The following is a 21,974-nucleotide window of genomic DNA, read 5'->3' on the forward strand; positions in this document are numbered from 1 at the left end:
ACCTGGGTGAGGGGCGGGGCCCGGAGGCTACCTGGGTGAGGGGCGGGACCTGGAGGCTGCCAGGGTGGGGGCGGGGCCTGAGTAGGGACGCAGGCTGTAGTAGGATTCCTAGCTGGAGAGGGCCCTGGTTGTTCATGTGGACTGAGGGATGGACGCTGAGGCTGGTACCAAAGTGCCAGGTCCTGGGCCGCTGCCTAGGGAGGCAGGGCCTCTCCATTAGTAACAGTGATGAGTGAGCCTTCACCCGGTCCTCAGCCTTCTTCATATATTGCGTTTGTGATGAGCGTGGGTGGTGCACGTGTGTGGAGAGCATTTTGAGTGAAACTATATGTGTGGTAATGTGTGTATATCAATTCTGTGTGGCGGAGTACATGGGTAAGTGGGAGCCACCACTGATGCTTTTTAAGAGGATGAGATAGTATCTCCAGTTTTGCCCCGCTGCCCAAGCTACTTGGAAGGCCTGACTGAGAAGGTAGAGGAGAAAAAGAGTAGCCCAGCGGGAGGTCCTGATCACAATTTCACCACCCCACCTGGCAGGTTACTCGGTGGCCGTGCTGCACAAGGCCCGTGGCCTCTCCTTTGTGGCGGGGGCCCCGCGGCACAAGCAGCGGGGGGCTGTGTTTGAGCTCCAGAAGGTGGGCAGAGAGACCAACAACTTCATGGCAGTGCTGGAGGGCGAGCAGGTACCTGTTAGAGAAGGAATGCGCCCCCCACACACACACCATTATTATAGATGGGGATCCAGAGACCCCAGAGGGAAAGGAGTGGGCTCCAGGGCACACAGAGGGTGGGGGACCGTGTCTGAGCAGAACTCAGCCTTGGCCCCAGCTCTGTGTGCCTGAGTGCCAGCTGGTTTTCCCCATCGTGGGGGATCCAGCCGTTCACCCAGCCTCCTATGTTATTCTGGAGAACATACTGACCTGGTCTGACCCAAATTGGATGATGCAGGAAAAACATGAGCGGGGGTCTAGCCTTGCCAAGGGGGCTGGTGGTCGTGGTGGCAGTGGGGGTGGGGGGTCCCTGGCACTCCCCGTGAGCTGCAATTCCCGTGGCCTGTAGTTGGGGTCCTATTTTGGCTCTGAGCTGTGCCCTGTGGATGTTGACATGGATGGCATCACAGACTTGCTGCTGGTGGCGGCCCCGTTTTACCACATTCAAGGAGAGGAGGGCAGAGTCTACATGTACCGTGTCAACAAGCAGGTTAGAGATCTCCGTCTTCACAAGGTGGCTAAGGCTGTGGCCACTCAGCCTGGGGCTGAGGTGACAGAGGCTGGAGGTGCCCTGGCCCTGCCTGGCACGGGAGGGCGGTGATGGGGAGCTCAGGGTGGATGGCAGCCTGGTGGGGCGGCTGCTCCCCGCCCCCTCTTTCTTACTTTCCCCACCCTACCATCTCATGTTGATGATGGTGAGATTCCACATAGCTGCACAGTTGACAAAGCATGTTTTATCTGTAATCTCATGTTTCTCACAGTAACTGTGGGAGGTGGCTGTCACTCCATTTTACAGATGAGGAAGCTGAGGCTCAGTGATGTTTGAGACTTTCCCCGGTTTACAGAGCCAGTGTGTGATGGAGCCAAGCCAAGAAGCCAGGCCTCCTGATCGCCAGTGCAGTGCCCCGATTGTGGGAGCGAGGGGTGCAGCTCTGGGTCCTGGACTGCAAGGCAGCAGGACCCCAGCTTCATCAGTCACTCACTATGTAAACTTGAAAAGGTCTCTTGCCTTTTCTGAGCCTCAGACTCCCGGCTGGAGAGTCAGAATCAATGAGTCTTTGAGCCTGCCTCTCGGGGTGGCAGTGGGGTGGGACCTCGCTGCCTCTTTGTCTTGAGGGCTGAGCTGCCTCTCTGCCTTACAGGATGGCTCCTTCTCCTTGGCACGCATGCTGAGTGGGCACCCCAGGCTAACTTATGCCCGATTTGGCTTTGCCATGGCAACAGTGGGGGATATCAGTCAGGATGAGCTCACAGACGTGGCCATTGGGGCCCCCTTGGAGGACTTTGAGGCAGACAATGGTGCAGGCTTCGGCAGTGTGTACATCTACAATGGACGCTCTGCCAACCAGCTGGCTGACCTCTCTGCCAACCAGCCACAGGTGACCTCTTGCCTTTACTCTGGCACTTTTGATCTTCCCCAGATATGAGGGCCTGAGACCCGAGCTAGGTCCAGTCCTAAGTGTCAGGCAGTTCCCAGGGGGTTGAGAGGGCCTGGGGGACAGAAGTCACTGGGAGGTTCTCACCTCCACATCCTTCCAGTGGGGCTAGAGGTTGTGGCAATATCCATCTTCTTTCCTGACCTATGACTGTCTCCTTCTTTGGCATTCCTGACCTTGGACCTGCCCCAGATCCTCTTTCCTCTCTCTCTGTCCCTTCTCTGGCTCCTGCCCCCACACGGCCCCCCGCCCCACCCCATTGCATAACCCTCACCCCCCTGGGCTCCATTGCCAAATTCCACACCATGTCTTTTATGGGCACTGCCACCCACCTCCAGCTGCCGTTTCTGTCCAAGCTTCAGTCCTGTGTGTCCAGCTGCTCCTGCGCCCCTCCCCTGAATGGCCTCCAGCATCTCACTCCCAGGATGCCCCACGGAAAGCACCCTCTTCCCTGATACCTGCTGCTCCTCTGGGCCCCATCCCTCCACCGCTCACAGCAGAAACCTGGACTAACCATAGACCCCCAGCTCAGCCTGTCAGCCTCTGCGTCCTGAAGATCTTACCATCTTCCAAATCCAGCCCCTCCTCTCCATCCCCATCACTACACCCTGACTCCTACCTCATCTTCTACCCTGAGTCTGCAGTGGGGTTCTGAAGTGTAATTCTGTAGACACCCCCCAGCCCCAAATCAGGCCTCCTGGCGCCCGGTCTCCCCTTTCCCACTGCACTGACCCCTGGCTGTTTCCCCACCCCCTGCCCTCCTTACCCTCTCGATCAAGCCCCACCCCCTTCAAGCCTCTGTTCGAATGCCATTTCCCCTGGGAGAAACTTACTTTTTCTTTCCAGTGCCTCAGTGTCCCTGGAGTGGACCAATCTGTTGACTGAATAAAACTGAAAGGAAACCCCTTCTCTCCCTGACATCCTGTGTTTCTCCCCCACAGAGGATCAGAGCCTTGGCGGTGGCCCCAGGACTCCAGTACTTCGGCACCTCGGTGGCCGGTGGCTTAGATTTCAACGACGATGGCCTTGCTGACATCACCGTGGGTGCGCTGGGCCGGGCGGCTGTACTCCGGTAGGGGTCTGTCCTGCCTTCTGAGCAGCTTCACCCCGTTGCCCTACCCTAAATGACCCCAAGAAGACACCAGGCACTGATGGGAGGGAGGGAGTGTGCTGTTTAAGAGCATCGGCTCCATCGAATTGGGTTTGAATCTAAGCTTGAACTTGTGTGTGCTTGGGCAGAATCTCTAAGTTCCAGTTTTCTCATCTATAAATGGGAATAACAATGCACCTACTTCACAGTAGCCCCTAGTCTCTATTACCTTCTCCTATTTTGTTTTTAACATACCTTTTCCTGCACAGAGGCTTTTCCTGTTTTTTCATGTTTATTTGATAGTTGTCTGTTTTCCCACTAGAACACGGCTTGTCTCTTTCTCTGCTATATTCTGAGGACTCAGAAGAGCACTTGGCCTATGAGAGATGTTCAGTAAATACTCACTGAATGAATGAGAGAGCCAGACACTGATGCCGAAGTCCTGTGGTCACTTCTCATGTGCCCCTTTGCTGTCTTACTTAGCTCAAGACCTGTGGTTCATCTGAAGGTGTCCATGAATTTCACTCCCAAGGCACTGCCCATTGGCTTCAGCAGCAGCGTGAATGTGTGTTTGTGTTTTGAAATCAACTCTGCGACCCTAGCTGCTGAATCAGGTAACAGGCAGCCTAGCTGACCCGTCCAGTGCTCTGGTCACTCTTTGTTGGCTTCAGTGGGGGAGGGGACAGAGAAAGAGGGCTGGGTAAGGGTGGGGTGTTATGAAATCCCTCTATTAGATTTTAGTTCCTTTGACCTGTTGCTGTTGTTGTTCAGACGCTAAGTCGTATCCGACTCTTTTTGACCCCATGGGCTGCAGCACACCAGGCTGCCCTGTCCTTCACCATCTCCTAGAGTTTGCTCAGATTCATGTCCATTGAGTGGGTGATTCTATCTAATCATCTCATCCACTGCTGCCCCATTCTTCTCCTGCCCTCAATCTTTCCTGGCATCAGGGTCTTTTCCAATGAGTCAGTCCTTCACATCAGGTGGCCAAAGTATTGGTGCTTCAGCTTCAGTGTCAGTCTTTCCAATGAATATTCAGGGTTGATTTCCTTTAGGATTGACTGGTTTGATCTCCTTGCAGTCCAAGAGACTCTCAAGAGTCTCTTCCAACACTACATTTTGAAAGTATCAGTTCTTTGGTGTTCCTTTGACTTTAGGTTCAGTTTAATGGGAACCGCCCCAGAAAAGGGTGACCTGTTGTTCAGTCCACATTCTGAAGGAGTCTTTCTGACCCTCTTGGGAAGAGGGGCATTGGATCCTGTCCTCGGGTTGAAGGGTTGGGTTTCTGAAAGAAGACTTGGAAAAAGGCAGGCCCTTCTCCATCTCCAGCTGCTGTGCCCACACCTGTGTGTGTGTAGGTGCCTCTCCTCTTTCTCTCTGATTACATCTTCTCCCCTTCCCTCCCTCTGCCTTTTCCCTAGTCTAGGGGGATTGGATAATCTGCTGGAGGCCTGGCTTCCCTTCCCACCCCCTTGGCTGGTGCTGGTTGGGAGACCTTCTGGAAGGCAGATGGTAGGCATGACTTTCACAGCCCAGGTACTTCCTGCCAACCCAAGAGGTCTCCTCCAGCATAAACCCTCAGCAACAGTCCCCAGGGCTTCATCTCTCAGTCACCATCCCCGAGAAGTTGCTCTACCTCCTGCAGGTCAGAAAGCGCGCTCCCAGGTGGCCTGGCTTTACCGCAGGAGTCCAGGATCAAGTCTGGTCATTAGAGAAGGGCAGCCCTGTCGTTTCCAGCTGTACAGGCTGGAAGGTTTGGGCCACAGAGCCTGAACTGCATCTGCTGGGTGGTCATGTGACACTGGGCAGGTGTCCTTCACTTTCTGTGCCTGGTATTTTGTTTTGTTTAATATTTATTGATTTTATATATTTTTGGCTGTGCTGGGTTTTCATTGCCATGCGGGTTTCTCTAGTTGCAGCGAGTGGGGGCTATTCTCTAGCTGTGGTGTGTGGCCTTCTCATTGTGGTGGCTTCTCCTGTTGCAGAGCACAGGCTTTAGGGCACTCAGACTTGGCTCAATAGTTGTACCACACAGGCTTAGTTGCTCCACGGCATGTGGGATCTTCCTGGACCAGAGATTGAACTCCTGTCTCCTGCACTGGCAGGCAGATTCTCTACCACTGAGCCACCAGGGTACCTGGGGCCCCCGTTTTTGTTCTCTACAGTTAGGGAGTTGGCCCAGGTAATTCACAAGGTTCTTCCAGCTCTGCTATCCTCAGGTTTTACTGTATGGTCTCTCTCTCCCCCTTCCTTGAACTTTTCCTCCTCAATATTTTCCCCCTCAATCCCAGCCTCCTCTCTAAAAGCCCTCTTCCCATAGGGAAGACTGACTTAGCCCTGGGGATATTCTGCCCCAGGTTTGGGTCTGGGGCACTGAGGGACCCTAACCAGGGGACAGAAGACATGAGAAAAGTAACTTTGAAATGAAGAAGAAACTTGGGGAAGTGCCCATGTGGGGGACACCACTCAGGAGGGGCTCATGGGAGGGCCCTCGGTCTGGAGTTTGACCTCCGTGGCCCAATCAGAAAGATCTGATCTTCATTCCCAGGCCTTGGTGAGACCTCTCTGAACTTCACGTTGGACGTGGATGTGGTGAAGCAGAGGAAACGGCTGCAGCATTCAGATAAGAGGATGGATCAGAGCTCCCTTAGGGAGTGGGGCAGGGGGTCCCGTCTCTGTGAGTCCTTCTTGCTCATCCCTACAGATGGACATGTGAGTGGAGGAGTTTCCAAGAGTCCAGAGGGGTCTGTCTTTTTTTTTTTTTTTTAAGGTTTCTTTGTTTCATTGTTTTTTTTTTTTTTTAATTTTTATTTTATACGGGAGTATAGTTGACTAACAGGGGTTTCTCAGGTAGCACAGCACTAAAGAATCTGCCTGCTAATGCAGGAGATGCGGGAGATGTGGGTTCCATTCCTGGGTCTTTGGAAAGATCTCCTGGAGAAGGAAGTGGCAACCCACTCCAGTATTCTTGCTGGAGAATCCCCTGGACAGAGGAGCCTGGGAGCTAGAGTCCACGGGGTCGCACAGAGCCAGACACGACTGAGCGTGCACACATAGTTGATTAACAGTGTTGTTTTAGTTTCAGGTGTGTAGCAAAATGATTCAGTTATACATACACACGTATCTGTTCCCATTTAGATTATTACAGAATATTAAGCAGAGTTCCCTGTGCTGTGCTATACAATAGGTTGTTGGTTATCTATTTTATTTTATTTTGGCTGTGCTGTGTGGCATGTGGGATCTTAGTTCCCTGACCAGGGATCGAACCTGTGTCCCTTGCAGTGAAAGCTGGGAGTCTTAACCACTGGACTGCCAGGGAAGTTCCCAGAGGGGGTCTGTATTGTTGAGAAAAGAACTGAGGTGCATGGAGTGAAGTACAGGGATCCACACACACAAATGAGGCAACTAAAAAATCATAATAGATCAAGAATCACATGATGGTGTGGGAGATGGGGGTTATGGTACCAGAAAACCAGGTTAAAGCAATCTACAGAGACTGAACACTAAATAAATCTCTGAGTTTCCTAGAAACTGGACAAAAAGGGAAATCCTCTAATTGCTGCCATTTTTCTTGGTAATACACTGGAAATAACAGAGCTCCCTCCCCCACCTGATAACCACAGTGGGGCAGAAGGCCCTTATGTGAGACGGTATTAGAAAACCTGAGTGAGGCAAAGTAGAAATAGACAAAAGTGGTCATTTACAAAAGTTTACTCCTGACAGAGGTGTCTGGAACATGAAAAAAGTGCATTTGTCAGGACTCCGAGTCTGCCAGCACCCCAAACTGTGGACCTCAAACGGTCATGTATTCCAATAAATGCATAAATTATGCTTCAGACTACACATCTGTTCCAACATCTGTTTGGTTGTTAAATGGATTAAGACTTCTAGTAAGTCTGTGGCTTCCCTAAAGATAAGCATAGCTACCTTTTCCAGCCAAGACGCTTGCTCACCTGTTCTCAGGTGTTCAAAGCTCCCACCTGGCAAAAAGTCTCAATAAATAAAGAGAATGGCAAGTGGCATCCCAGGCCATCTCCTGGTCTTCAGGGTTCTTCTGTTCATTTGTTTTGGCTGTCCCCCCACCAGGGAATGAACCCATGACCTTTGTATTGGAGGCATGGAGTCTTAACCACGGGCCCTCCAGGGAAGTTCTGGTCTAGTTTTTATTTTCCTAATATGTCCTCTGGAGAAGGCGATGGCACCCCACTCCAGTACACTTGCCTGGAAAATCCCATGGACAAAGGAGCCTGGTAAGGCTGCAGTCCATGGGGTCGTGAAGAGTCAGACACGACTGAACGACTTCACTTTGACTTTTCACTTTCATACACTGGAGAAGGAAATGGCAACCCACTCCAGTGTTCTTGCCTAGAGAATCCCAGGGATGGGAGAGTCGTCTATGGGATCGCACAGAGTCGGACACAACTGAAGCGACTTAGCAGCAGCAATATGTCCTCTGTGCCGCTTCAAGAAAGATCTTTGTAAACAGAGCTGAGACCACAACTCTTCCTCTTCTCGGCTCCCCTTTGTCCTCTAAGTCCAAGCTGGCGTTTAACTCCTGCTGGCCAGAACCCCTCTGTGACTGAAGCAGGAACCAGAAGGAGTTAGGAGGCCTGAGGCCGTGGCAGATCAACGGAGGTTTTCCCAATGCTCTTGGCAGCCTGGCTTACTTGGAAGAGGCTTAGGACTCCTAGCTTAATCCCTTTCATTCTTTAATATTGTGACCACATCAAAGTTAAAAGTATTTTTTTTGTCATCTTCTCCCCCACATCCAACTCCAACCTCACATTCCTTGGAGACTGTGCAGCTGTGTCAGGAGGACTGCTTCTCCAACATCACTGTCAAGGTCAGCTACCACCTCCAGACCCCTGAGGGCCGGATGGACCAACCCCAACCAATCCTGGACTTCTACGCTGAACCCTCCGCCATCTTCCAGGTGACTTGGCTAGGACCAGACTCTCCCAGGTGCCACCCCTGTAAAAGTCCCTGCTCCCTTATCTTCAAAGAATATTAAAGTTGGGAGGGTCTTCAGACAACGTTTAGGACCCTCCCTGCACAGACGGGGATAATAGAGTTCCTGAGATGGTGTTAATTTGCCCAGGACCTCACTGGTGGGTAATACAGGTCTCCAAATGACTCCCAAGGCTGGTTCTTTTCTGTTCACAAAAGGTGCCTGCTACATATTTAATGAAGCATATGGATACTTGGCACAGGTCTCTGATAATGGTGTGGTGGAAGGCCTGTGTGGGGACTGGACTGGAGCCCACCTGCCCTGTACACAGAAAGTCATACTGGGGCTAGTTCCCTTTATAATTAATAAGTATATTATGAGGAGATGCTTTGAGATTACATTTTCATGTGCTTAGTCACTCAGTTGTATACTATGCTTCGTGACCTCATGGACTATAGCCTGCCAGGTGCCTCTGTCCATGGATTTTTTCAGATAAGAATGCTGGAGTGCGTTGCCATGCCCTCCTCCAGGGGATCTTTCTGACCCAGGGATCAGGAACCTGCATCTCCTGTGCCTTCTGTATTGCAGGCGGATTCTTTACCTGCTGACCCATGATGTATCCTGTTTAACATCCATTCAGGATTCTTATCTTAAACAATAATTACTTTGATGCTTTGGCAAAGAGATTTAAAAAAAAAATTATCCCACTGAGGAAATGGGTGAGGGGCAATTATTTGGTGTTTAGGCACAGAGATGGGCTTCCCAGGCGGCACAGTGCTAAAGAATCTGCTTGCCAGTGCAAGAGATGCAAGAGATGTGGGTTCAGTCCCTGGGTCGGGAAGATCCCTTGGAGAAGGAAATAGCATCCCACTCTGGTATTCTCGCTGGAGAATCCCATGGACAGAGGAGCCTGGCAGGCTACAGGCCATGAGGCCGCAGAGTCGGACGCCACTGAGCAGCAGCAGCAGCAAGCACATAGATTTTTCCAGAGAATGAGCTCTAGCTGGGAGCTGAGGATGTTTTAATCCTACTGAAAGAGAACAAGCTGCTTGGCTATATTAAAAGTAAAACAAACAAACAAACAAAATCCCTCAATTGTTGACCCAGTCAGATAGGGCCCCAAGCTCTGACTTCTGCAATCTGCATCTTCCTTCTCTGGGCAGTGAAAGGTTTTCTTTCTTGCTCTGGGCTCTCACTGTAGCTCCAATCATGGAAACAGTCAGTCCTTGCATAAAGCTACTGTGATGGTCACTGGCTGCTGGGAAGATAAATGCAGTGATTCCCCAGGTAGGGAGCTGGCTGTGTCTCCTTCATAATAAAAAATAGACCTGCTCCTTTAGAAAACATGACTTTGCAACGTGAGCTGGAACTTTTCAATCTTACACGGACCTTTTGGGCCCACTGTGATTTCTGAATTTGTTTGGTGTAGGCAAGACGGCAAGGCGGAATATTTAACCTACAGAGAAGACTAGCCTTGGGAGTAGAAGAGCTCACAGGACTGAACTTGACAATATTTGGTTAGGTATTCCCCCCAATTTGTCCCCTGCTGTTCCTGCTCTACTTAAGAAGACTAAGGAGGCTTTTCTTCATATGGTTTCACCCACCCCTAAAAGTTCAGAGTAGTGAGCTGTGAGTATTGCTACTTAATTAGCATAATATGCAAGTGACAGCTGCTCCCGCCATTTCACAAAGGTCACCCTCTTTTTGACCTTGGCCAGTGGCCTGATGCATGGTACCTGTGTTGTAGGACCAAGCACACCCCCATGCCTGACAGATCAAGGTATAGCATAGTCACACCTCTCACAGCCATGTGGACACAACCTCAGCCCGTCAGCCTCACCTACACTTCTCAGAGTCAGCAGAAGGGACACACATGTCCTAGGGAGAAGATCATGAAGCAAGGCCACGGGGGATGGCGGGGTCCCTGGGCTGATCCTGCCCCTCTCTTTCTGCTTACAGCTGCCCTATGAGAAGAACTGCAAGAATAAGCTGTTTTGTGTCGCGGAGTTACAGTTGGCCACCACCATCTCTCAGTGAGTTGAATCCAGTTGTCATGGTTTCTGCCGTTAGCTCACCTCCTGAAGGCTTACGAGGCAAACCCCTCACCAGGATCACTCGCTTCCTCCTTTCCCTCGCAGCCCACAAAGGGCTTTTGCACTAATTGTATCGTTGCTTCCCCAGCCACCCAATGAGGGAGGCTAGACAGATTTGTATTCTTATGTTATAAATTTGGGAAGAGTCAGCAGTTGCAGGCCTGCGTAGGGTCCCATGATCACTGGATGGGCTTACACCCAGACTTCTTTCCATAACCCGGGGTCCCTCACTCCTAGGACCCCCTCACTTAAAGATAACCTCTTTCCTGGCTCAACGCTTTACCAAATTACTTAATTCCTTACATGCTTAGGGAGCACCTCCTCTGTGCCCAGCATTCGAGGTGCTGGGAGATACGGGAAGCCCCTTTTTCACTTTCACAATTTTGCTTAGGGAGAGAAGATAATATGTAAGTCAATGTGTTGAAAAGATGTACTATGATGAAAAAGAAGACAGGGAAGGTGGGAGGGAAGTGCCGGGGATGTGGTTGGGGTTGCGGTTTCAAATAGAGTGGTCCGGGAAGGGCTCATGGAGAAGGTGATGTTTAGGCTCATGGAAGCGAGGTGGGGGAATGAACTCTGTGGGTGTCTGAAGGAAGAGCACCTGTCAGGGCCCTGAGCTGGGCGCTTGGAGGTGGGAGGAAGAGGGCAGGACACCAGAGTGAATTGAAGGGGGGGTGTTATTCAGTGGCTAAGTCTTGTCTGATTCTTTGCGACCCCATGGACTGAAGCATGCCAGCCTTCCTTGTTCTTCACTATCTCCCGGAGGTTGCTCAAACTCATGTCCATTGAGTCGATGTTGCCATGTGAGGGGAGGAAAAATCATATGTGGCTCCATTTCCATGAGGACTCTTACGATGAGCCGGGAAGTCAGAGGAATGCCATGACCATGCACTTTCAGAGGATCATTCTTTGTGTGTGTGTGGGGGGGCTGCTCTCCCCTACACACTGCTGTCTTTGTGGCTGCGCTAGGGCTCTCTAGTGCCCCCACACCATGTGGGATCTTAGTTCCCTGACTAGGGGTCAAACCCACGTCACCTACATTGGAAGGTGGATTCTTAACCCCTGGACCAGCAGGGAAGTCCCAGTAGGATCATTCTTGCTGCTGTGTTGAAAATAGACTGTAGGAGCAGAGGTGGAGGCGGGGCGACAGTAGGGAGCTATTGTGATAACTCGGGTGAGACATGATATGACTTGGGCCAGAGTGGTAGCAATGAAGGTGGTTATATTTTGAAGTTAGAGCCCGCAGGATTGGATGACAGATTGGATGTGGGAAGTGTGAGAGAGGGGTCTAAGAAGTCTTTCAGGGTTCCGGCCCGAGCATCCAGAACTGTGCTGTCCAACACAATAGCCTCTGGTCACATGTGGTTATTTAAATTGAAATGAATTAAAATTAAAGAAGACTTTAGTTCCTTAGTTGCCCTAGGCACATCTCAGTACCCACATAATGGCTAGTGGTTTTGAGCAGCACAGATATATAATAGGTCATTTCCATTACTTCAGAAGTTCTGTTGAACCACACTGAATTCTAGAACGATACTGATGCCAAGAACTGAATTGGGAAAGCTTTCGGAAGAATGGGTTTGGAAGGCAAGGTGGGGAGGAGAGGTCATGAGCTTGGTAATTAAAAAAAAATTTTTTTTATTGGAGTATAGTTTCCATATATTGTTGTGTTAGTTTCTACTGTACAGCCAAGTGACTCAGCTGTACATATACACGTATCTCCTCTTTTTTGGATTTCCTTCCCATTTCCCTTGTAATTGTCTGTCGTTTCTGTTGTTATTATGATTTGCTGTTGTTTCGTTAAGTCCTGTCTGATTCTTTTGCAACCCCATGGACTGTGCCCCGCCAGGCTCCTCCGTCCATGGGATTCCCCAGGCATGAATAGTGGAGTGGGCTGCATGAGTTTGGTTTTGGACGTGTGGTGGTCTTAAAATGCTCCTTCCCCGCACACCTGGTGCTGTGTGCGGAACATGGCATTGATGGCCGGTTTGCTGAGTTGGCATCTCCGAAGAAGAGCTCTGTTCTGAGGCCTGAGAAACCTTTTCATAGACAGTTCAGGACTTGTGTTTCAGATGCAGATAGCTTAGCTCTGCTCGTCTCAGTCATGCAGGAGCCAAGTCAAGGCTTTTGAGTGCTTCCAGCCTAACAGGAAGACTTGTTTCTAACTGGGAATTCATTATAGCCCCTAAAGCCCTCCCAGCCACGTCCTTGTGGAATAGACTGTGAAACAGCTGGCCCTACATCACCCCCTAGTGTCCACAGCTGGCAGTCTCGCCTTTTTTCCAAAGTATTGAGCCTAATCCTTAGCATCCAAATGCCTCAGTGGTTTGACCTTTTTGTGGATGTGAATCTCCTGAAGAATTGAAGGTAAACTATAGACACTTGTCTTTAGAAGATCACACTTGCAAACATAAAGCGTTTACATTCAGGGAACTCTGAAACTGTCCCTGGACCTCGAGTTAAGAATCCCTGTACATATTCCAGTGACTCTCAGATCTCTCTGTTGGGCTCTGAGACAAGACACCCAACTGACATTTCAGCGTCCCTGCCTTCCTGTCCTCTGAGCGCTTTTCATCACGTCCCGGACTGAACTCATCTGGTCAGTTTCCACCCTCTGGTCTCCCGCTGTGTTCTCTCCATCACAGCTAGCCCCACTGGGTCATCCAGGCTGGAAACTCTGAAACAGAAACTCAGGACACATCCTCGACTCTTTTTAAAAAAAGTTTTTTAGTTTTTGGCCATGCTCATGGCATGTAGGATCTAGTTCCCTGATGAGGGATCGAACCAACACCCTCTGCACTGGAAGCACTGAGCCTTAACCATTGAACTGGCAGGGGAGTCCCCAGCTCCTGTCTCTTTTGTGCTCTGCTTGGAAGCACGGCCTTATCACCCTCTCCATCGCCACTTAGTTAGTTAGCTCAGTCGCTCAGTCGTGTCCGACTCTTTGCAACTCCATGAACCGCAGCACGCCAGCCCATCGCCGCTGCTGCTGTCTTATTTCAGGCCTGTGTCATCTCCCAGATGGATCCCCACACAGGCTCTGTCACTGCCCACTATCCTCCTCTCAGCTGTGATAAAAAACAAAAATGACTCAATAAGACACAGGTCACATTACTCCCCAGAGCAGCACATTCTATTTTAAGACCTTTCAGACGGTTAGAAAGCTTTCTTCGTGTTGTCAATGTGTTTCCCTGTAGGTCTCAATTACTGAGAGTGGTTGTGCACTCCGGGACCCCATGGTGCCTCAGTGTGAAGGAAGCCCTCACCCATCCCCACATCTTCTCTTCTCCATGCTGAACAGACTCATGTCTTAACTCACAACCTGTAATCTGGAAGGGCTGGGGTGGTTTTGTGGTGGGAAAGCTCAGGCCAAGGCAGGGGTGGAGGCAGCGTCTGTCCCCTGCATGGTTTCTCCTGCGTTGGGTGGGGTGTCTGGCACAAAGTCCCCCATAAATGTACGTGAAATGGATGAATTTGTGTCTCAAAGTAGACTGCCTGGGGGTCACAGTGTCTGGCACAAAATCTCCCATAAATATATGTGAAATGGATGAATTTGTGTCTCAAAGTACATTGCCTGGGGTCACAGTGAGTTGGTGGTAGAAAGAGGATGTAGATCTGATTCTCCCAACTTTCTTTCGGGGCTGTGGGACCTCAGGCAAGTGAGTGAGCCTCCCCTGGCTTCTGTTTCCGTCACTGCAGCACAGAGAGTAACCATACAATTTCACAGAGTTATCACGAGGATTAGCAGAGAGTGTGAAACTTTTAACACAGTCCCCAACACATGCCAAACACTAAATAAATGGTCATGTCACACAGCAACTGAGGTGGGTATGGTAGTCCAGGTGCTTGCTTCTGTTGTGGGGAAGAAGATCTAGGCTAAATGTATCCTTTAGGCAATATTATCTAAGAAGTTAAGAAGGTGCTGTTGCACTGCACTGAGGTTTTCACAGATTAAATAAACTGGTAACATTTATCTCTTTGCCTACCCTGTGCAGGCAGGAATTGGTGGTGGGTCTCACAAAGGAGCTGACAATGAACATTAGCCTGACTAACTCTGGGGAAGATTCCTACATGACGAATGTGGCTTTGAATTTCCCCAGAAACCTGCAGTTTAAGAGGATACAGAAGGTAACTATGACAGCAGTTTTGGAACCACATGGCTCATGACTTTCCCTTCCTGTATCTCTGCTTGGTTATGGAAACCTCCTAACTCTGTCTCCTGCCGCATCCTCGTCCATTCAATAAATGATTATTAACTAGACAAATCCCCTCTAATCCAATAATAAGCCATGGATTCAGTCATATCATTCTCTGCCTTAAACATCAATGGTGCTATTTTGCCACCCAATCACTCTTTCTGCCTGCAGCCTTTCTTACCTAGAGTTCTGAGAGAGAAATAATCTATAATTAGCTTGACTGGAAAGTAAAAGTCTGCTCCACCTTTCATCAGCCTGGGAGCACAGACTGAAAGCCAGCTGTAAGATACCAGAAAACAGTATTTCTCCCAAGGACACCCAGCAGCTGTAAAATATTGTAACACTGAGAAATTTTGCTCTCTAAAATCATAGGCAATCAGAAACTTTGCTGTTTGAAGTTATATCTGTAATTATGAAACCATCTTACTGTTGCCTGGAGAATCTAAACTGTTTTGACAAAGAGAAGCATTCTCATTTTCCATCTGAGACTTGAAACTTCAGATATGTTTCTCCACACAGCTTTTCACATTCACCTGAATAGTTTCCAACAAAGTGGGTCTTTGGGTCCACTTTGCAGCCCAGAATTGATGTTGAGTGGCCCTTTTACACATAGCCCTGGCTTTTTTTTTTTTTTTTAAAGGATATTCTTTGTTTTCACGTGGACCATTTTTAAAGTCTTTATAGAATTTGTTGCAATATTGCTTCTGTTTTATGTTTTGGTTGTTTGGCTGCAAGGGATGTGGGATCTTGGCTCCCTGACCAGGGATCAAACCTGCACCCCCTGCATTGGAAGGCGAAGTCTTAACCACTGGACCATGAGGGAAGTCCCATCCCTGCTTTATTTTGAGCCTATAAAACACTGCTTTGTTTATAGTTCCCCAAACTCTTTCCCCAGAATCCTTTAATAACTATCTTTTCCTTTGTTTGGTGAGATACACCACAGTGCAGTTTTCCTCTCAACAAACCTGGCTCTGTCTTATTATGGGTGTGTCCCTGGTGGTCCGAGGCTGTTGAGCTAGGACAGCATCCGTTACATGCCACAATCTCCTAAGCATCTAGAATGGAACTAGACCCTTAAGAAAACAGTGGCCACTCAGTCATTTTCCATATCCAGTGGTCCAGATGAGGAACCATGGCTGAAAAAGCCTGCGTGGCAATGCAGGGGGCCTTCCACTGGTCCAAGGTGCAGTTCAAACGCCTCCCTCCCCAGGAAGACTGATTCCTCCTGGTTGGACCTCATCTTTCTCCACTGCTTGTTTCTGTGCCACTCTCACAGGACCCCTCCTGAAGCCTTGTGTTTAAATTCTTCAACCATCTAGTACCGAGCCCTTCTGCTCAACTTGTGGAGACGAGGACAAAGACTGGTTTATTTGCATCCCCAGCTCCTGGCAGGGTGTCTGGCATGTTGTTGTGAGGAAACTGGACCTTTTTTTTTTTTTTTTTGCCTTTTCAAAACCACGTCTTTTGTGTTAACAGCCTCCTTCTGCAGACATTCAGTGTGGTGACCCTAGGCCGACTGCTTCTGTCCTGGTCATGAAGTGTGAGATTGATCACCCCATCCTCAAGAGGTCATCTGTGAGTCTGTTTTTCTTTTTTTTATTTGGCTGCTCTGGGTCTTAGTTGTGGCATGCAGGATCTTTGAGTTGCGGCACGTGGGATCTAGTTCTCTGACCAGGGATGGAATCCCGGCCCCCCTGCATTGGGAGCTCAGCGTCTTAGCCACTGGACCACCAAGGAAGTCCTGTGAGTCTGTTTTGATTAGCTGACTCTTCTCACTACCCTAGGGTTGGTGTTTTCTACTTCCCAGGCTCATTAGAATCTCCCAGTTGCAATTTCCATACTTTCCTTGACTACACCGTCATCTGTAACAGAGCGTAAAGCTGCCCAGTGTGCTCTGGAAGTAGGGAGCAGTGGAGGTGAGGGTACAGTCACAGAGACAAGGTGGGCTCACCCCTGTACAGCAGAGCCAAGCTGGGGGTCGCCTGGAAGGTTATTAGCCCTGAGGGGAGGCCTTGACCTGCCACTGATGATCTCTGTGCTGCGGACCTCTCGAGCAGCTTCCTTGGCTGTGAAAGGGGAATAATGCTGTCTGCCCTGCTCACCCCATCTTGACACTGTATTACGTGGAATAATGGGACCTCGAAGCATCCTGTGCTACAGAAGCATGGAGTATTGAATTACATTTTCCAGGTCTGTTTAGTTAGTAGGAAGCAGTTTGAATTGTGAGTGGAATAAACGAGAATCAATCCACCTTTTTTTGTTTAACTAGGCAAACTTTTCGTTAGTTTGGCAGCTGGAGGAGAGTGCCTTTCCAAACAGGACAGCCAACATCACTGTGATGGTCACCAAGTAAGTCAAGGGAGCCTGGGCTGTGGTCCTGCAAAAAGGCTCCCTCCCACTCGTGTGCATCAGAGCTATGACTCCTCACTGCCCCAGAAGGGAAGCCTCAGGGAGCCCCAGGAAGGCACCTGTGTCCCTGCAGTGATCTGGCTTTGCCTTGTTATCAGAGATATTTAAAATGTTCCTTTATTGACAAGGTAAAACTATGGTATAGTCTGGTAGACTTGAGTTTTGCACTGGAGAGCTCATTTTGGTTCATCTAACCTCAGAGATGCTCTGTCTTCTGCAAAACCTCTATGTTTGGGGTAGGGTACACAGTTGGCAAAGTTCTCAAACAGGGGTAATTCTGCTCCCAGGGGCAGCGCCTGAAGGCAGTTTTGATTGGCATGACTTTGGTGGGGGTGTTATTGACATCTAGTGGGTAGAGACCTGGGATGTTAACATCCTACAATATACAGAATAGCCACTCATAAAGACTTTCCTGGCCCTAAATGTCAATATTGTCAAGGCTGAGAAACTGTCTTTTTTGCCATACTGTGCAACATGCAGGATTCTAGTTCCCTGACCAGGAACTGAACCTGTGCCCCCTGAATTGGGAGCGTGGAGTCTTAACCACTGGACTGGCAGAGAAGTCCTGGAGAAACTCTTTTAAAATCAGTGTTTCTCCAAGTCTGGTCTTCCAGTGCAGAGTCTTCTGCACTCTGTTTATCTCCAAGAGTCTTTTCTATCTAACCCCCAGTGATCCTGGGAAGCCAAGGTAAGCAGCAGCCATGTGTACAAAGCAGGGGTGCTATAAACTGACACTCTTAATTTCCTAGTTCCAATGAAAGAAGGTCTTTGGTCAATAAAACTCACAGCCTTCAAATCAAACATGCCTTCATTGCGGTTCTTCCCAAGTAAGTACTTCCGGGGGGCCCCACACCTTCAGGCGTTTTCTTTTGTGGGTGGGTCTAGTGGTCAGGGTGGATGTGGGCATTGCCTTTCCCTGAGAGGAGGCTGCTTAGAATCCAGACTCCCACCGATCTCTAGGGCACTGTTAGGTCCTAGAAACCCTGTGGCTGTAATCAAAGAAGGAACAGTGCCAACAGGTCTTGATACCAAAGGGAACTGATGGGATGCTAAGGAAGGAAGAGAGGACTTAAGGAATTAGGAAGAAAGGAAGACAAAAAGTAAGGCCCCCCTGAGGAATGATAATCAGATACAGAACCAGCCTGAAGGGACTGAATTCAAATATTCTAACCTGATCCCAACTGCCCCACCACTGCTCAACATTTTGCTATTCAACTTTGATCTCTCTTAAGAATCAGGGGCCCTTGTAGTATGTCCAATTGATAGCACTGAGGTTTATTTAAAATGAGAAAGGGGCCCTGAGGCCTAACCCATGTCCTCTCAACTGCAGACCCTCAGTGATGTACATGAACACAAGCCAGGGGTCTTCCCACCACAAAGAGTTCCTCTTCAACGTAAGTGCTCTGCTCATCATCGCAAAGCCAACAGGTGGCAGAACAACACCAGCCGTGACTTTCCGCTTGGATTTTATCTTGTAGGTACATGGGGAGAACCTCTTTGGAGCTGAGTTCCAGTTGCAAATTTGTGTTCCAGTTAAATTACAAGGTTTCCAGTTCCTAACAGTGACGAACCTGACCAAGACTCAGGTACATAGAGGCGGTTCTGTATCACATCTCTTTCCAGAGTGGCTATGGATTCTCAAAGGTATAAAAACTAGAACTCTAGAAAAAGGAGTAGAAAAAAGATGAGTTAACCTGGGAATGCATTTTAGGAGTAAATTACCCAAGTCATATTCATAAGGAATATTAACTACTCAGCCCAAACTGACATTTCAATTTTTCTTCCCTTGATGAAAAAAGTAAACAAAATTCAACCTTTTTAGTAGCCATGGAGACATTTATTTTCCCTTTGAAAATCATGGATAAATTCTGCTTCTCTGTGATTGGCAAATGAGACTGATAAACATGTGGCCCTTCTTCCTATAAACAGGCTACCTTCTTCTTTTCTTCTTGTCTCCCAGTCTGTACGCCTGGGACTCTGCTGTGGTACAGCCTCTTTGCTCTTAGTTGACTCATCTGTAGTGTGGTTCCCAAAGCCAGCCTTATGACACCTACAGCAACAGGCTCTTAGCAGTATGACAGCTGAGGCCTTGGGTGTTCCTGATTTTCTTCTTTTCTGTCCAGGCTACATCAAGTGTGGAGGTTCAAAAAGGAAACTGTGGAAAGGAATTTACAAAATGAAGTCTGCTGACAGAAAAAGGGCTTTTCAGTTGTAAACGATGTTCTCACATATAGTTTATTTTTAAAGAATATTTGTTAAGTTTAAACATGTCAGTTTCCACTTGGAAACAAAATTCTTGTTTGAACAGCTGATTGGAAACTTGTAAGAGCAGGAATCCCACCCTGCTGTGGGGACAGAGATTAAAAACAGAATCAGGGGCTTCTAGTTCCACGCCCTCTCCTTTGGGGGTGGTCAGTACCCCCGGCTTACTTAAACAGACTGTGCTGGCACAGCAGGTCCGTGGCAGAGCTGAAGTTCAGCATAGTCTGATAGAAATGCTGGATCTGTTTCTTCATTCGCTTCAAGGCGGGGGTGTTATGTTTGGACTTGAAGGTCATCTGATTCAGGATCTTATCTGTGAGGTAATGTAGCCAGAGCACGTTGTTGTAAGGGTGGTATTCACCCCAGCAGTTGTTGTTTTCTTTCCTCATCAGCCTATAGATCTCAAACTGGTAGTCGCCTTGTCCCGTAAACAGGTCCTCGTCCCCGGAGATATCACAAAAAACCACAATCCCATCCCGCTCCAAGCGGGACAGGGTGTAGTCGATGATGTTGACTTGCAGACCTCGGGTGGGGACGGAGCTTGTCTTCCCATTGAGGGTATAGTGGAGCTCTTTGAGGCTGGTCTTCTTTAAGAGCACGTTCCCCCAGTGCAAGTCTCGGTGCTCAAAGTGCAGTGAGGCCTCAGCCACGGCGAGGGAGGCAGTGATCTGGTGCAGAATGCTCTTGGCAGTGGCAATGGAGGACAGCTTCTTTCTCATTTGCTCTAGGTCGATCCCTCCAAACTCAAATTCCAGCACGATGAAGAGCTGGTCTTCCCCGAAAAAGTCAGGCCGGTCGTTTGCAGACCCTTTGGTTGAGTGATAGTGATCCCAGGCTTGGAGGAGCAAGGGAGGGTAAGATCCTTGAACGCAGTGTACCGAGTTCAGCCCAATGAAGCCTTCTGTGCGGTTGCATGTCTCATCAGACAAGAGGCTCAGCTCTTTGGAGATGATGATTTCTGGCAGGATTTCCTCAAAAGTTTTCTGGTGAGCTCCATTGACTAAGTCCTGTCCTTCGATAGCAATGATTTTTAGGGCTACAGGTGTGCGGTTAGCAACTGTTTGAAACACCTCACCAAACACCCCTTCTCCAATCTTCTCACAGCATTCCAGTTTTTCTTCGGAGAGATAGTCGCTGAAGGGGATAGGACCCACCTGATTGCATTCTCCATAAAGCTTTTCTGCATCAGATGTCTTTTTGTCTGTGACCTGCTGTGTCTTTAAGGGGGTTAGCAAATACATAGAGGAGGAGTGCCGGGGGGACAGAGCACAGCTTGTTCTGTTCTGAACAGGGTGGTGTGAATATTCTGATGTGAGGGACTCACACAGAGAACTGGCCAGGGTGTTGCAGCTGCACACTTCAGACACAGCTGTCACGATCTTCTTCTTGTGGAAACTGAAGGAGGCTCTGGTTTTGGTCCAAGAGCAGGCATTCTGTAAAAGAGTCAGGTCCTGGGTGACACATGAACCGTCTTCCATCTTTTGGCCTTTTGTAACCTGGCAGTGATGGAGGAGGGAGGTTTCTGTTGTCCCTCGATGCTTCCTTTTTCGGCTTAGCCTGGTTCTCTCAGGCCAGTTGTTTTTCCCAGGTGCGATTCCGCCCTTGCACCCACGGGCCTCCCCGTAGTCTATCTGGACAGACCCTTGAGACTCAATCTCTCGACAAGAGTCCTGGTCTGTGGCCCTCTTCTTACCTCTGCCTGATAAACCTGGGCTCTCCTGCCTCCTCCCCACCAGTTCCCTGTCATGGCAGAACTCCTGCAAATTCTTCCCATCTGTCCTAAGCTCGGAATCCTCAGGATTTCCTGAGTCCAAAAAGCTAAAGAGAGCTGACCTGAGGCTGGCCTGGGCTTGGTGGGCCAACTTGGTGAGCCTGCCTCCTCCTGTCGCTGCGTCCTGGGAACAGGGGAGGGGTGCCTGGTCCAGGGAGGCTTCTGGGAGGTGGAAGTTGCTCGGAGCTTCTGAGGCTGCATCCAGAAAGGTGGAAGGGTCGGTACAGATGCTGTCTTCTGGCGCAGGGAACCCGGGGCCGGGAGAGGCCAGAGAGCTGAACAGGGAGGCACTGGTGCCCAGCTCGCCGCCGTCCCTGGGCTGGCCGCACACACTGAGGTCCGGGCTCAGGCAGCCCGGGTTGCTGTTGGGAAAGGACGGCGGTCCTAGCGGGCCGCAGGGGGTGCTGCACTTCCGCGGGCACCGCGATCGCAGCCTCAGGCGTCTCGGGGTCGCGATCTGACTCGGCCGGCCCTTGGCGAGTCGGGCGCGAGCGCGCCTCCGCTGCTGACCCACCGGGCTGCCGGGGAAGTCGGGGTCGTCAGGATCGTCGGAGACGACAGACTGCGAGGGGCCGCCACTGCTGGCGTCACTGCTACTGCTGCTGAAGAAACGCTTCCGGTCCTGCGGAGGGAACCACTGTACGGCTGCCAGGCCCGGCCGCCGCCGCGGCCTCCCGCCGCCGGCTGCCCCGTACGTTCGGAAGAGCCCACTCGCGGGTAGCGGGAGTGACGCCGCCATGGCCTGCACCCGCCAGGCAGTTCAAATGCTAACAGCACCGCGAGACTTCCTCGAGACGCGGACGGGCCTGCCCGCCGGGTCCTAGCGCCCGGGCGTCCGCGCAATCACGACGGATCTCGCGAGAAGTGGGAGGGGGCGGGTAACTATGGCGGTTTGGCTTTTTCATTGTGCTGCGGCGATGGACTGGGGCGGTTGTCGTTTCAGGCCCACACCGTGTGCACTCAGGCTCACGAGCGAGTTTGTGGGAGCGATCTGGTTCAGGTGAGCGCAGTCATCCCAAAGACCGGAGGGAGGGGGTCATGGGGGGAGAGAGGAGGGCC

At 50.1% G+C, this 21,974-nt stretch overlaps 2 protein-coding genes across 2 annotated transcripts in view; one reads left to right on the top strand and one right to left on the bottom strand.

Annotated features, from left to right (window-relative positions):
• Nucleotides 1-21,974, top strand: part of ITGAE (integrin subunit alpha E) — a 61,921-nt gene that overhangs the window by 32,229 nt on the left and 7,718 nt on the right. Inside the window, exons 13-27 of the mRNA XM_040244444.1 lie at nt 538-683; nt 1,060-1,200; nt 1,853-2,089; nt 3,088-3,218; nt 3,720-3,850; nt 5,785-5,948; nt 8,041-8,169; nt 10,144-10,217; nt 14,273-14,405; nt 15,950-16,048; nt 16,743-16,822; nt 17,632-17,709; nt 18,213-18,276; nt 18,361-18,468; nt 21,859-21,915. Of these exons, the coding sequence (XP_040100378.1) occupies nt 538-683; nt 1,060-1,200; nt 1,853-2,089; nt 3,088-3,218; nt 3,720-3,850; nt 5,785-5,948; nt 8,041-8,169; nt 10,144-10,217; nt 14,273-14,405; nt 15,950-16,048; nt 16,743-16,822; nt 17,632-17,709; nt 18,213-18,276; nt 18,361-18,468; nt 21,859-21,915 (1,772 nt within the window). The remainder of the gene's footprint in view (nt 1-537; nt 684-1,059; nt 1,201-1,852; nt 2,090-3,087; nt 3,219-3,719; nt 3,851-5,784; nt 5,949-8,040; nt 8,170-10,143; nt 10,218-14,272; nt 14,406-15,949; nt 16,049-16,742; nt 16,823-17,631; nt 17,710-18,212; nt 18,277-18,360; nt 18,469-21,858; nt 21,916-21,974) is intronic.
• On the bottom strand, nt 18,698-21,934 carry HASPIN (histone H3 associated protein kinase). Its single transcript, XM_040243725.1, has one exon. The coding sequence runs from the start codon at nt 21,652-21,654 to the stop codon at nt 19,309-19,311; it is 2,346 nt and encodes a 781-aa protein (XP_040099659.1). The 5' UTR covers nt 21,655-21,934; the 3' UTR covers nt 18,698-19,308.

Source organism: Oryx dammah, unplaced genomic scaffold (assembly GCF_014754425.2).
Source record: "Oryx dammah isolate SB20612 unplaced genomic scaffold, SCBI_Odam_1.1 HiC_scaffold_8, whole genome shotgun sequence".
In the NCBI taxonomy this organism is placed as follows: domain Eukaryota; kingdom Metazoa; phylum Chordata; class Mammalia; order Artiodactyla; family Bovidae; genus Oryx; species Oryx dammah.